Genomic DNA, 13,219 nt, shown 5'->3' on the forward strand with positions numbered 1-13,219 from the left:
CCTACTGCTCACATCTGATACTGCAAACCTATAATCAATCAGAACATTTGCCTCAGCTACTTGCACTACTCATTCAGCACATCACTTTGTACAGCAGCAGCCCTTTATCTCCAGCATTTAACAACACATATTCAGTAACACCTTTCCCATATCTGCTTAATCTCATGTAACATTTCCCGTAGCCAGTTGCCATACCCACCCTTCACAACATGTCTGCAACCATTCACAACACACTCTTTTGTGATCACTGTAGCAGCTCTTTGCTGGTTGCAGACACTTTTATCTTTATCCTAGAATGTGCAAAGTTGTTAAGACATGCATAGAAATGTTGGCATTGTGTCCATTTAGGCTCACATAACATCATGCCCACTTATTGTGTACCCTCACTTGCTTTTTAGTTATAAATGCATCTAATCCATATGTGAATCAATTTGACAAATTTGTTGCCATGATTTTTAGCCTTCTAGATGCTTTACTGTCTGCAAGCCTTGCATTTATCTTCACAAAATAAGATAAAATAGGGGATCAGATGCTACAGAAACCCAGGTATTGGTTCATAGTTGGAGAGGGACTTCCTACAGCAATATCACACCAGAGGTGACACCGGTTTGCAGCACCAACCAGCCTCAATTTGAAGCAACACTGGAAAACATGCTGTGGGCCAGTCGCTGTTTATACCAAAGCTCCAAACAAGCTGCAATGGAGAATAGCTGAGTTTCTATTTATTAATGAAAATGGGTATGCTGCGTGAGCCATTTTAAGCAACGTGAAAATAGGCTATCTATTTACAGCTTTATATCTTAGCGCAGTGCTTAGAAATAGCCTAAGGGTATTAGGATGAAAAGAACTAAACATCCATGTTACAGACTTTCATATTGGTTTTGCTGATGGTGACATTGTTAGTTGCATTTCTTTTTTGCATCCTGTGTGTTTACCATTCATATTTTATGCACTGGGTTGGATTTTAAAATAAACATTTTAAAATACATGTATTGTTTCTTTGTGCTTTTGTGAGTTTGTTATTTGTTTACAGAAGAGGGTTTTGGATTTCCACTGTGTCGCCGAACCTATCTTGTGGGGCTAGTCGTTACCAGAAACACTTCCATTGCTCAGTGGGTTGTGTATAGGTTGCAGTCCAACTTGATTTCTAATTTATATTGGTGTAATGAGGAAGTCCTTGCAAGAACTCTGGCCCCTGTAGTTCTGGGTGACGGGTGAGGGGGGGGCGGGAGGGGGGTTTGGACCGTATAAACTCAAACCCCTCTCCTGCTACTCAGTGTTACTTGTATCACTCACTGCTCTTTATATTACCCACACCATTCATCCAGATTCACAAAACAACACTGTTGCGTTAGATCCATGCTCAGTTACTCGCATCATCCACTCAAAACATTACTTGCCTTGCCTTTACTCACACGCACCATGTAATCATACTTAGGACCTGATTTGGAGTTTGGAGGATGAGGTTACTCCGTCACAAATGTGATGGATATCCCATTCGCTGTTATACGATTACATTATAGCTTATGGAAATCATAATATGGTGGACGGGACATCCGTCACGTTTGTGACGGAGTAATCCGATGGCAAAACTCTAAATCAGACTATAGTCATTTACACCTCACTTTATCATCCACTCATAGCATGCCCACCATTTCATACAACACTACCTGTTCATCTCTCTACCAACGGCTACTCATCCAAAGATACTCAGAGGCGCACTCTGTTCTCACAGCATTCAGCACTCACAGCATTCAGCCATTCAACCAATTACTTAGTTATGTATGAAAGTTCCCTGAAACCATATTTTTGAAACCACTCTAAATACCTTTGAGTCACACCAACACTTCTTTCCTCACTTGTAGGATTGCGAACCACAGAAATCATTTGATCAAGCCACTTTTCATCAGGTACTGCCAACCACTCACCACCACAGCACCAATCACCCACCACTGACATTAATCTTTTACATTATCTTCAAACCCAACTCCATTGAATTGCAGTACCCTGCTCTGCTGTACCCAATATTACATTGAATCTCAGTTACAGGCCTCAACCACTGTTCGTCACAAAATCCTGATCACACAGTCACACATACCTAGACACCTTGACCCTCTCCACACAAATTCTCCACCTGTTGCATTATCGCAGGCACTTACAATCACTTTCTCCTGCCTTTCCACTGCTACCAGAAGGAGTCACAGAACAATATGGAGGCAGGACTACAAGGAGTGGAGAAGTGACAGGTGGGTTTGTGGTTGTTGCTGTGTATTAGCTTAACAATACTTCTTTGCGTTCACGTTGTAATAGGATGAGTGGTAGTCATGGAGCTTAGCAATTGTCAAATCATTCTGAAGTTCCAGTACATATCCTACAGCACTCATGAGAGGGTCTGGATGAAGTTTGCATAGTAAGTGGGAACCTGCTATTTTCTGTCGCCTCCTCCTCTAATTACGATGCACAGAAAAGGCGGCAATAGCCAATTATATCCTCTAGTAAAAAATGAGTTGCTGCAAGATTGTTTACATGCTGGAATGGGCAGGCAGGAACAGGGCTATTATGGGTTCTGAGAAGCTAATTACAAGGGTATAACAACTGCACTGCTTGCTGTTTATACTCATCAAGTTGGTTCCCATCAACCAATCAGTACAGGTATCTGTTGCTAGATAGTTATGATTAGCCACTGAAATACCTTTCAGAATAACAGTGGGTAGCCAGTGACTTTTTGGATCATTTTGCAGCACAAGGTAATGCAGGCAGCTTGACATGTGTTTTCCCATATTTGGAAATAAGGGACTTCACCCCTTTTTCTAGTTTGCCTGCAAAGCAGTTCTGGTGTTTCTGTGATCATGATCCACGCTTTTCGCACAAAAACAGGTTTTATAATTTTCGCAAAAGTGTTCACCCAGTAATACTCTGAGATTATCCTGGCATAGCACCTCCATCTTGAAATCAGTATGGGACCATCATGGAGTAAAACAACTACATTGAGGAGTTAAGAGGGCACCACTCTGTAGTAGTAACAACCTCTTCCCGAAATCATCATGCTATCATTCTAGAGTAATAAAACCTCATCCTGAAGTCATCAGGGAGTAATCCTGGTGTAGTAACACTCCATCCTGAAGTCATGCTGAGATCATCCTATTATAATCCTGAAGCAATACTAGCGTACCCTGAAATCATCAGGGGATCATCCTGGAATAGTAAAAGATCATCACAGGCTTTCCACTGAAGTAATCAGGTCATCCTACAGTAGTAAATGATCATCACCTTGAAGTCATCACAACACCATCCTACTGTAGTTTTTCTGATGACTCTAGAGTCTTCTCATTTAAATATTTCGCCCTATAGGCATACTTCAGGATGGCCTGTGATGACTTCACCAGTTAATTACAGGAATAGCCCAGCTGAAGTCATCGGATGACTTCAGAATGACTCCAGGAAGATCTTCCTTTTTGACTAGGGAAGGGAACCCACAAACTGTGGGTACCTCTAGAATCCCTAGGATGTTGAGAAAAAAAGGACGCAAATTTGGCGTGGATAGCTTATGTGAACAAAAAGTTATGAGGGCCTAAGCGCAAACTGCCCCAAATCACCAAAAAGAGGCCTGGCACCTGAGGGGGGAAAGGCCTAGCAGCGAAGGGGTGAAAGCTTCCATACGAGAAAGCTGGGAACCTTTGCATTTGCTATGTTGGGGGGGGGGGGGGGGGGGGGGGGGGGATCAGGCTTGTCGTCACCGTAGAAATAAAATGTCGAGTTTCTGCGCCCGAGCCCAGGGTCCACGATTTTTCCAACGTTCTCCTAATTCCCCCCTTGCCCCAACGCCCAGAACAAAGCTCTATCAACGGTTATTTCAATAGCACAGGGGGTGGGGGGCTTTGAAAATCACCTTTAAAGTTATTTCAGGTTTTATAATTGCCTGCTGGCAGTATTCCTGGAAGTAATATTTAATAGACTTCCGAAGCAGTTTTTGTGAAATACTTCTAAAACACTAAAATGTCTGTACGTCGTGCGCGCATGGTGCACACGCCTGCCTTCAGAACTGTGTAAACATGGCTGTCATAGTTGAATGGTGCGTATCTAACGTTCTTCAAGGAAACAGTAGATATGAAATCAAAAACAGACAAACGAGAGCGCTCGCAACTCGGAGATCAATGATCAGCTCCGTAAGAAAGTTATGTTTCCGTTGGTCGCATTTGTGGCAATCAGTTTAAAAAGAAGCATTTATGCTACTCCTTGTTAACAAAAACTCCAAACCGTTCCAATATGTCCCCCTGAGGAGACTTTTCAGCACCCGAATCCAGTCCCAAAATGGCTCCCGCGTCCTTCTTTTATGTTCATGGCGCTCTGGAGTGTAGTGTGAGTCGATGGCAGCGATCCTGGGCTTGGGAGCCGTGCGTGCGGCTGTGGTGCCTGGAAGGACGGTCCTGTCCCGGGCGAGAGCCTGGAGTCAGCGAGCGGCGCCAACGAGCCTCCACGGTTTGCGGAAAAGAGGCTCCCTGGGGCTTGGGAGGTGGACTCCAGCATCCCGGACATTGTGCACCGACCATGATGATGCGGTGGGGCAGGTGACGGCCACCCACTACCATCTGGTGTACACCTGCAAGGTGCGAGGGTAGATAGGGCGTACCGCCTTTCAGTGCTGGAGTTGGAAAACGGTGATTCCGGGAACCCGTAAATTGGGGGTTAGGGTGTTGCAGAGTATAGGGGGTGAAGTTAAAAAATAGGAGAGGAGGAGAGCTTTAAAGGCATTCTGGCAAGCCAGCTTATACATTTAGTTTAAAAAAAATCTGCTGCAAGGAAATTGGCAACAAGGACGGATGTGGCAGCAAATCTGTTCAAGCTTATTTAATTGGTCACTAAAAGGCTGCAATTTAAAACATCCTACAAAGCTAAGACACTTGCTGCAGATATCTTTGCATGTCCATCATTTTGAGGTGATTATGGTTACTACAGTTCTGAGTTTTATCCTATCTCCGTTTTGACTCCTAAAGTAGCGTATACGGTTAAAGCACCTGCTGCAGTACACATGGTGTAAAATGCAGATCACAGATTTTTATGTAGATAGACACTGCCATCATTTTATTACTTTCAATTCATAAGTTTCAATCCTAATGATCACTGTGGTTTATTTACTGGCATCAAGAAGCTGCATGCAAACAGTAAATAGTGTTTGATTTTTATTTTTTTTAGGTCCTTATTGTTTTTTCTCAATTTGTCGTTATCCTGAAATTACATAGACGGGCCCCCATGTAATTAATAAAGTCTTGTTAATACAGACAACCCCAATCACTGTGTTATGTTTTATATCCCGACGTTGTGTTTCTCCAAACCATTCACTCTTATAACATCTACAAGTATGGCAAATATGTAAAATTGTGTCCCGGTGTCGGTGAAAAAAAGGTAAAATTCAGCAAATTACCCTGGATCGGCGGGATCCCAGATCTAGCACAGAAATGACGGCCAAAACTGTGATCTGCCGCAATTCCCTACCCCACTTCCCTACCCCACTTTCCAGCACATGAAAGGAAAGGACAGCAAAGGAAAACGGTTTAGTCTGAACTTAGATCATTCTAGCAGAGAGATAAACATTTTAAAGTTATAACTGTTTAATTCTAGTTAACAAGAGGCCCAGTGTCTGTGACACGTTTATTCTGTGCTGTATTTTAGACAGTTGGCATTCACACGACAGTCCAACAATGGGCTTTTGAGTCCCAGGGTGCAAGTGAGGCTTAGTAAAAAGCAAAGACCAACTTAAGTTATCAAAAATGTAATAGGGGCCACTTGTCAGTCTGAAGTGTTTGCTTAACGAATTAGTGCATTATGGGATTTGTAGTCATGGCCACGTTTTATTAAACTAATATACAGACCTGAACATCCAAAAGTAAGTCCCAGCTCATAGAGTAGGGAAGACATACCTCATCTCGTAACTAAATCTTTACACAATAATTTATAACAAATGAGAGTCAAGACATAGTTTTCCACTGCCTTGAATTAAAAGAAAATATTTTCAGGACTATCATTGGAGAAAAAGTGTATATTTCACAGAACAATGTGAGCAAACCCCATGGTCTGACACAACCGTTGCAGGTTTATTGAAAGAGATGGACAGGTATAACTCGAGCATCTTTGCTGAAATATCAATCACACAATCCTGCACATTGTAAGAAGTACCTTTGAGGGACCAGATTGTGTTCAAATTGTAACTGGGAGGAAGGAGCTGCAGTTCAAAATGCAAAACACATCTTTCGGTGTATCTTTACCACTGGTATCCACCAAAAGCTGTTTGGCTTCTTGTCAAAGGTCTGAATTAAAATATCAATTCAGTGTAATTGCAACTACTGCTGACGTTCCTTCCCATCTATGGGTGGGTAGAACTCACAGAATTACATGGAAACTCTGTGAGATCCGTGGAGTTCCGCGAATGGGCAGAAATCAGCATGTCACGCTTTTTTTTTAGCGCCAGGAGCTTATTCCATGCTGAAAAAATCAGAGCGAATGGTACCACGTAGTGCGCGAGAGGGCGCTGCTGCTTGAGTTGCAGTCGCTTGAGTAGGGTTTCTATTCGACTGGCAGCATTCACACCATGAATGGTCACGACCAGTTGCGGTGAGAAAATCACAAGGGGGCCCTTCTATCACCCACAAATCACACAAGGGGATTCCAATACTTGCCAGCTTACCATTGACGAGCTGTGCACGAGAAAAGACTCCACCACATGACGGTTGGCGGAATTTGGGTAGAACACCATGTTACAAGCATAATGCAGAGTGGCCGACATTTATTGCCCACTTTTAATTCCCTCTTTGCAGTAATACTTTTAAGTTAAATACTGGCAATGCCTATGTCTGCCATTAGATTGAAGACTTTATCCAGTGAGGGGCAACCACTGCCCTTCTCTACCCGGTTTGAAGATATCCAGACCTTGTGGGTAAATATGATTCTTAGTGTACTCCAGGTCTGGTGAGCCCACAATACCTTTCTTAGTTCTAAAAGTGTTTTTTTCTCAACCCTCTCCTTTTAAGAACTAGTCAACAACGCAAGGATAAACATAAAGTTTAGCAACACCTACTCACATACAACCCTGTTGAGGGATCTCTTTGAGGGCGGTCCTTTGTGGTGTTAAAATGTTTGTGTAAGTCTATAATTGACATATCTCCAAAATGTGTCTCTTGATCATCATAACTACTGCAGAGGTCTGTGTTGCTGCGTGGAACTTGGTTTGCTTTTTAGAAAATTGCTCAAATAAATGAAATACCTCTTATAGAAGCTCCAGCTTTCGCACAACAAAAGCAATAATTATACGTGTGAAGGTAAGACCTGCTTACCTGCCAAGTCTACCTGTATAGAATGTAGGTTTCTGCTTTTCCTACAAAATAACTGCCTACAAATTTATTGGAGCCATCCTGTCCCTTTCAGTGAATCTGTTTAATCAACCTGTTATGAGGACAAAAAAGTTCTCTGTGCAGCAAGAGATTGGTATAGTAGGGCTTGAAATTACTGATGTTCAAACCCTACTATAGTGTTAGACCTGACATAATTAGAGAGGCCATTATCAGTGCTCTTATGTAATGACATTGCAGACATAATTTGTCACCGCACTACATGGCACCAAAGGGACAATTTGATTTTTTTATATTTTTTTTACAGGACAAAGAGATTTAAGAAGCAACCTGTCCCATGGACGAGTAGATTTTTAAATTAAATTCCACATCCCTGGGTAAACACTTGTGGCCACATCCTAGGCCATCTCTTATTTTGCACACCATGCCACCTCAGTTTGCCAGGCCCTGCCTGAACCAGAACACAGATAACTCGGACCGTTTTCCCCCTAATTAGGGGTCATCAGCCTGGTATACCTTAGTTGCAGTGACTGTGTGTGCATGTGACCCATGCCTCAGCATACCTGCACCACATATGGGGGACAGAGCTAAGTTTACAAACCGTGATGGATGGCATGCCTGAATTAATCTCCGCCACTGGTAATTACTTGGGCCGCATTCCTGTCCATTGTTATTTTGCACACCATGCCACCTCATTTTTGGACCCAGCTACTTGCAAATCAATATTGACCCTGCTCCAGTGGGAACAGTCCAGCCCAAACTGCCAGGTTAGGCCTTACCGTAACGCAAGCAACCCAGAACCAGTTTTGTCCTAGTTAGGGCTTATTATCACCCAGTATCACTTGTTTCCAGTGACAGTGTACCCATCCCACTTAGGGTCTAATCTGAGGTGTCATGGTGGGGAAAAGAATAATGGATTGGAATGCTACCCTGAGGAATTGCCAGTGGTTAGACTTACTGCAAGCACCCTTCCATCATCTTTTTTTTGTGGTTGATATACTGCCCTAAGTGGCCAAGGGTAATCCCAGCCATGGGTCCGATTCTCACTGTCCACTAGAACCAAGCTATACCTGACTGAAGAGCCCCAATCAGGGTCACACTGGTTTTTGGGTTGCTTGTGATCCAGTCAGAGAGGACCTGTACTTGAAAGTTCAAGGTTGCTTGTTCCTATTGGAGCAGGGTCAAGACTGATTTGCATATGGCTAGGTCTAACATGAGGCGACATGGTGGGCAAAAGTGTGTTGGGTTGGAATGCTACCCTAAGTGACTGACAACGGCTAGAGTTGTTGACAGCATCCTCCCATCACCTTTTGTGTATTTTACTTTTGGTTGAGCAGTCACTTGGGGCCTGTTTACAGATGGCTTGTTAGACTGCAATCCCTGCACAAACACCCTGTTTTTTAAGGATCGTAGTTGCAAACAGTGGAATGTTGATCACTCCTGGTAATTATCAGGCGCCATTAGCACTGCACTCTTCATTAAATTTTGACGGATCCAATCTGAGTGAATTAATAAAGGGGGAAAAGGCCTGGCATTTACTGGGACATGCAGACTTTGAAGCACCAGAAATCTGCATGTTATTCCTCCCCCAAAACTCAGAACGTGTGGTCATTTTCGCATCTGATAAATTCCGAATATTTCCATGTTCGAATTTGATCGTATGCAATAATTATTGCATCTGACAGAGCCAACTCATAATTGCACTTTTTTCCAGACGAACAAGTTACAAGGGTTGTGATGTTTTACTTTACCTTGCAATTAATTTACATTATAATTTATTAGTTAGTGTTACATTATTGCTAATATAGTATCATTAAATTATATAATATTGTACAATGAGATGTAGTTTATTATATTTATGTTTTACTCCATCTTGTAATTATTTGAACCCCATGACCCTAAAACCTGATGAATAAAGCAGAGGGCTTAAAAAATGATCTGATAGGAGACTGCAAGTCAGTGAAGGTTGTAAAAAAGCAGGGACGTGGAACGTAATTTATGTGCATTGAAAAATACACTTCCTACTTTTCTTATGGTAATTGTATTTTCTAGTAAAATGTTTTTGGAAGGCTCAGCTATAAAATGTTATAATAATCCAATTTAGACATATGTTGGCACATATACACTAATTCTATTTTTTTGAGAGACGGGGTGCTCTAACTAAATTGAAGGTTGAAAGTAGGGAAGCGGATAAGTAAAAGATGTTTACCTCAACTGCATGTAGGAACTAAAGGGTGTTCTAATCTGTCCTGTAACCCCACTTACAAGCAGACAGATAGTTGCCCACTGTCCCTGTCTGCCTGATGTCCTTGCAAGGCAACAACAGTAATCTATAATAGTGATCTTAGAACTCTGATCTGTTCAGTAAGGTGCTAATATGAATAATTGGAATTTTTGTTCAGAAAGCACAAAGATGCATTCTGCTTTACTCTACCCCCGTGCGTGTGTCTGCAGGATCACGGATGAAAATTTTGTCTTTACAGGTTTGCAGTTCAAGGTCGATGAAAATCATCTCTAAGCTGGCCTACAGTAAAGGAGTGGTGATAGTCAAGTGTCCTGGGTGCAACAACCACCACATCATAGCAGACAACCTTGGCTGGTTTTCGGATTTGGAGGGTAAAAGGTATGTCCTTATTGAAAACACTCTAAATCTACAGTGCACATCACAGCTTCACAGGAGTGGAGGTGCACATTCACAGTTGCTGCTGTCTTGCAAAACATTAGTGTCTTCTTTGGGAAATTACTCCATAGGACAGGGAGGTTAGCAGATCATAAATTAGAATTTATAGCCCTTACCAGTAACATTTTCATTAGCTATTTACTAACTTGAGACACGAGGATGCGGCTGAAGCCTGCAGGCTGGTCACAACTCTGGGATCTCTGAGTGTCCCCACTGTTGGTAGAGAAGTCTTGGGCTGTTTCTGGCCGGGAGACTGATGGAACTTCTGAAGCTCACTTTAAGCCAAAAGGTACCTTGTAGGAGGTGAGAGTTGAAGGACTCCCTTAGAGAGGCAGGATTCTCCCATTGCTTGAAATAAACTGGACTATTGTTGTGAACTGTACCAGACTGCACCACTAGCACCTGGACCATTTAATTAGTGGAGGGGACATGTCGCTGACCACCTCTCTAACACACCTCCTGGAACGCTCACCTTTGTGATACTAGTTAAAAACTACATGTACCTAAGGCATCCTTGAGTTGTTCGAACAATGCACACGTAAACGACGCATCAGCATGTGTAAATTAGGCTTGGGAATTGAGCTTTTATGGTTGTTCTCAGATGTAACTTACAAATATTCATAGAAACTCCTTTGTGAATCTGGGCCAGTTGTTTATTGTGGGTGCCAAAATGTCAAACCACCAAAAATATAGGTTCTGCATTGAATTTGGGAGCCACCCATAATGCTGTTCTATTCGTCTTAATTGGAGTGCCCCATATTTTCAGATAAAAAAAGATGCCGTGCTTACCCATGTTATACTATCAAGAACTTATGTAATAACTTTATTTTTCTTGGCTTCAACCTTGTCTTTATTGACTATTTGTCATTGCGCTGACCAGGTGGAATGACAACTCGTAAAAAAGTTGGACTGGTATTCCTAATAGAATGGACACATTTATAACTCTATATTTGTAGTACGATAGACTTGAAATAAATTTTGTTTACAACACTTACTCTGGTTCTGTTACCTAGATTTTATGACTACTGTATCGTTAGCTGACGAATGACAGCCAGTGTTTTTGATTTGGCACTTTTATTCTGCTTTCAGAAGTTTTCAACAGCTTTGCACGGCTTCGTTCTCGTGTTCCTTGCTATTTCCACCTACACTAGTTCCCACAAGCGTATATTTCCGTGCATTTTAGAATGGACTACATTAATATTTTTGTTTTTTTCACTGCTAAGAAACATTGAAGAAATCTTGGCTGCCAAAGGTGAGAAGGTGAGGCGGCTGCTCGGAGAAGATGCCGTGGAATTGGTCTTGGAGGACATTGTTGGAAATCACCAACCTGCAAACCAGACTGAAGAGGAAAAGGGTGCACCAGGCCTCCCGGAAGAGGACATAAAGCCTGTAAAATGAGCGAGTTGGCTGTAGCTTGTTGAGTTGAACTAGATGCTGCAAGATGCTGTAGCGAGAAACGGAGTTTGGTTTTGGCCTGACAGAAACTTTTGAATATAAAATTGTATGTGTTCCTCTTGAGGCTGCTGGTTAAATGGAGAAACTCAACTGATGGAGCAAAAACCTTAATTACACAAACGCAGCCATCTGTCCTATTAATGTTTACCAAATAATAAAAAACAGCCTCCCAGAAGCCATCAGAATCTGAAACTGCGCATAGTTCACTTTATGTAGTTGCAAAAGCCGCTCTGCGGCTTATACCAGTGATTGGGAGACTGGGCCGAAGTGGCTGAGACCCGCGGTTTGGTCCTGTCACCACTAGGCACATGTAATAGTGGGGGTGTTCAGTTGCAAGAAGTGTGGATGTAAGGGCTCTTTGGTCTGTATCAAAAGTAAAACTTGGTTTAGAATTTGTCATGTCCAACCCATGCTGTGTGTAAGCCTCTATGTACAGCAGTATTGTGTGGAAAATTAAAAGGGGAGTGGTATCGCTAAATATGATGGGATGTAATATAAATTAAGTAACCAAAGACTTATGGAAACACGCGCTTGAAATAGTTTGCTGTCCTGGCAGGTCAATTTCCAAGATGGGTCTGGGGAAGAGACCTATCCAATCAGGGTCTTGGGCAAAGGATTTCTCCATGGCGAAAATATTTCCCCTCTAAGCTAACAAATGAAAGTTAAATGTAAAAATGGATTTTTACATCAAATAATGCTTGTAGAATTTTTCACCCATTGAAAAGTTGTGTATTTTTGTGTAATGCATCTGAGTACTCAAGGATGTCTGCTTTCAGTACTTCTGGGTTCTTTTCCAAATCATTTCTGAAAGTGGGAGTGGCCCTTCGGAGCAAGATTCTGATTCATTAAGCAAAGGTGTAAGAATTGTACCCTTTAGGGCCACAGCTGGCATCCTGGTCTATCCTTTCATTACTTTCAGCTGTTTGTACCCGCTTACAATTTGCATTTACTTTGTGTAAACTCTAATAATAGAAGATCTATTTTTGATATAAATAAAATATTTGTTTAAGGAGAATATACGCTCCTTTAAGAAAACTACTAACTGTTTACATTCTATATATGTGTGGATGTATATATTTCATACAATGGTACTTCATTAATTGTACCTAATATGGCTTATTTGTAGGTTCCTGGATTCACTGACCTTTACAAGATGCTAAACCACTCATCATCCAGTTCATACATCAATTTTCACTTTTTCCCGTTGAACACAGTCAGTGCCTGTAGGGCTCTTTTGTGTATCCTGTGATACATTCTAACTTCAGATATTGAACAATTCACAATTGTCTTTTATCAAACATCTGTTCCAGCACCTCGTTGGTGGATCATTGCTCCTAGATTCTACCAGTCCAGTAACGCAGAGGACAGACTCAAATACTTGGGCAATAACTGTTATCAGACACCTCCAGGTCGTGTAAAATAAAGGCATCTTCTTAGATTTAATATAACTCTTCAGCTTACAAGAATAGCATAACCAGTTCTACATTTAAAGTGTATAACTTGTGAATATCCTAATTCAGACAAATGATTTTGGTCTGCAAAAGTTTAACTCCTTGTTTGAATCACTCATAGCCAAAAATGATACTTTACTCTAACATCAAATGAAGATTCTCAACTTTATACCACCACTCTTGCGAGATTGTTGAATCTGACACTGCATTTCCAAGGCCAAGTAGGTTATCCCAAGTTTTCTCGCTTTTCTCTACAAGCACATGCTATTCTTATGTTTTGAATGACTTGA

At 41.7% G+C, this 13,219-nt stretch overlaps 1 protein-coding gene across 1 annotated transcript; it reads left to right on the plus strand.

The window, feature by feature from the left end:
* The first annotated feature begins 4,328 nt into the window (after positions 1 to 4,328).
* DNLZ (DNL-type zinc finger) lies at positions 4,329 to 12,516 on the plus strand. The gene is made up of 3 exons (XM_069241614.1): positions 4,329 to 4,607; positions 9,827 to 9,966; positions 11,247 to 12,516. The coding sequence occupies exons 1-3, from the start codon at positions 4,368 to 4,370 to the stop codon at positions 11,419 to 11,421; spliced, it is 555 nt and encodes a 184-aa protein (XP_069097715.1). The 5' UTR covers positions 4,329 to 4,367; the 3' UTR covers positions 11,422 to 12,516.
* Positions 12,517 to 13,219: the final 703 nt, after the last annotated feature.

Source organism: Pleurodeles waltl, chromosome 6 (assembly GCF_031143425.1).
Source record: "Pleurodeles waltl isolate 20211129_DDA chromosome 6, aPleWal1.hap1.20221129, whole genome shotgun sequence".
Classification (NCBI taxonomy): Eukaryota; Metazoa; Chordata; class Amphibia; order Caudata; family Salamandridae; genus Pleurodeles; species Pleurodeles waltl.

Coding starts and splice junctions, on each gene's coding strand:
- DNLZ (XM_069241614.1), top strand. CDS start 4,368: ATGGCAGCGATCCTGGGCTTGGGAGCCGTGCGTGCGGCTGTGGTGCCT. Junction 4,608..9,826: donor ATCTGGTGTACACCTGCAAG/GTGCGAGGGTAG, acceptor TTGTCTTTACAG/GTTTGCAGTTCAAGGTCGAT. Junction 9,967..11,246: donor TCGGATTTGGAGGGTAAAAG/GTATGTCCTTAT, acceptor TTCACTGCTAAG/AAACATTGAAGAAATCTTGG.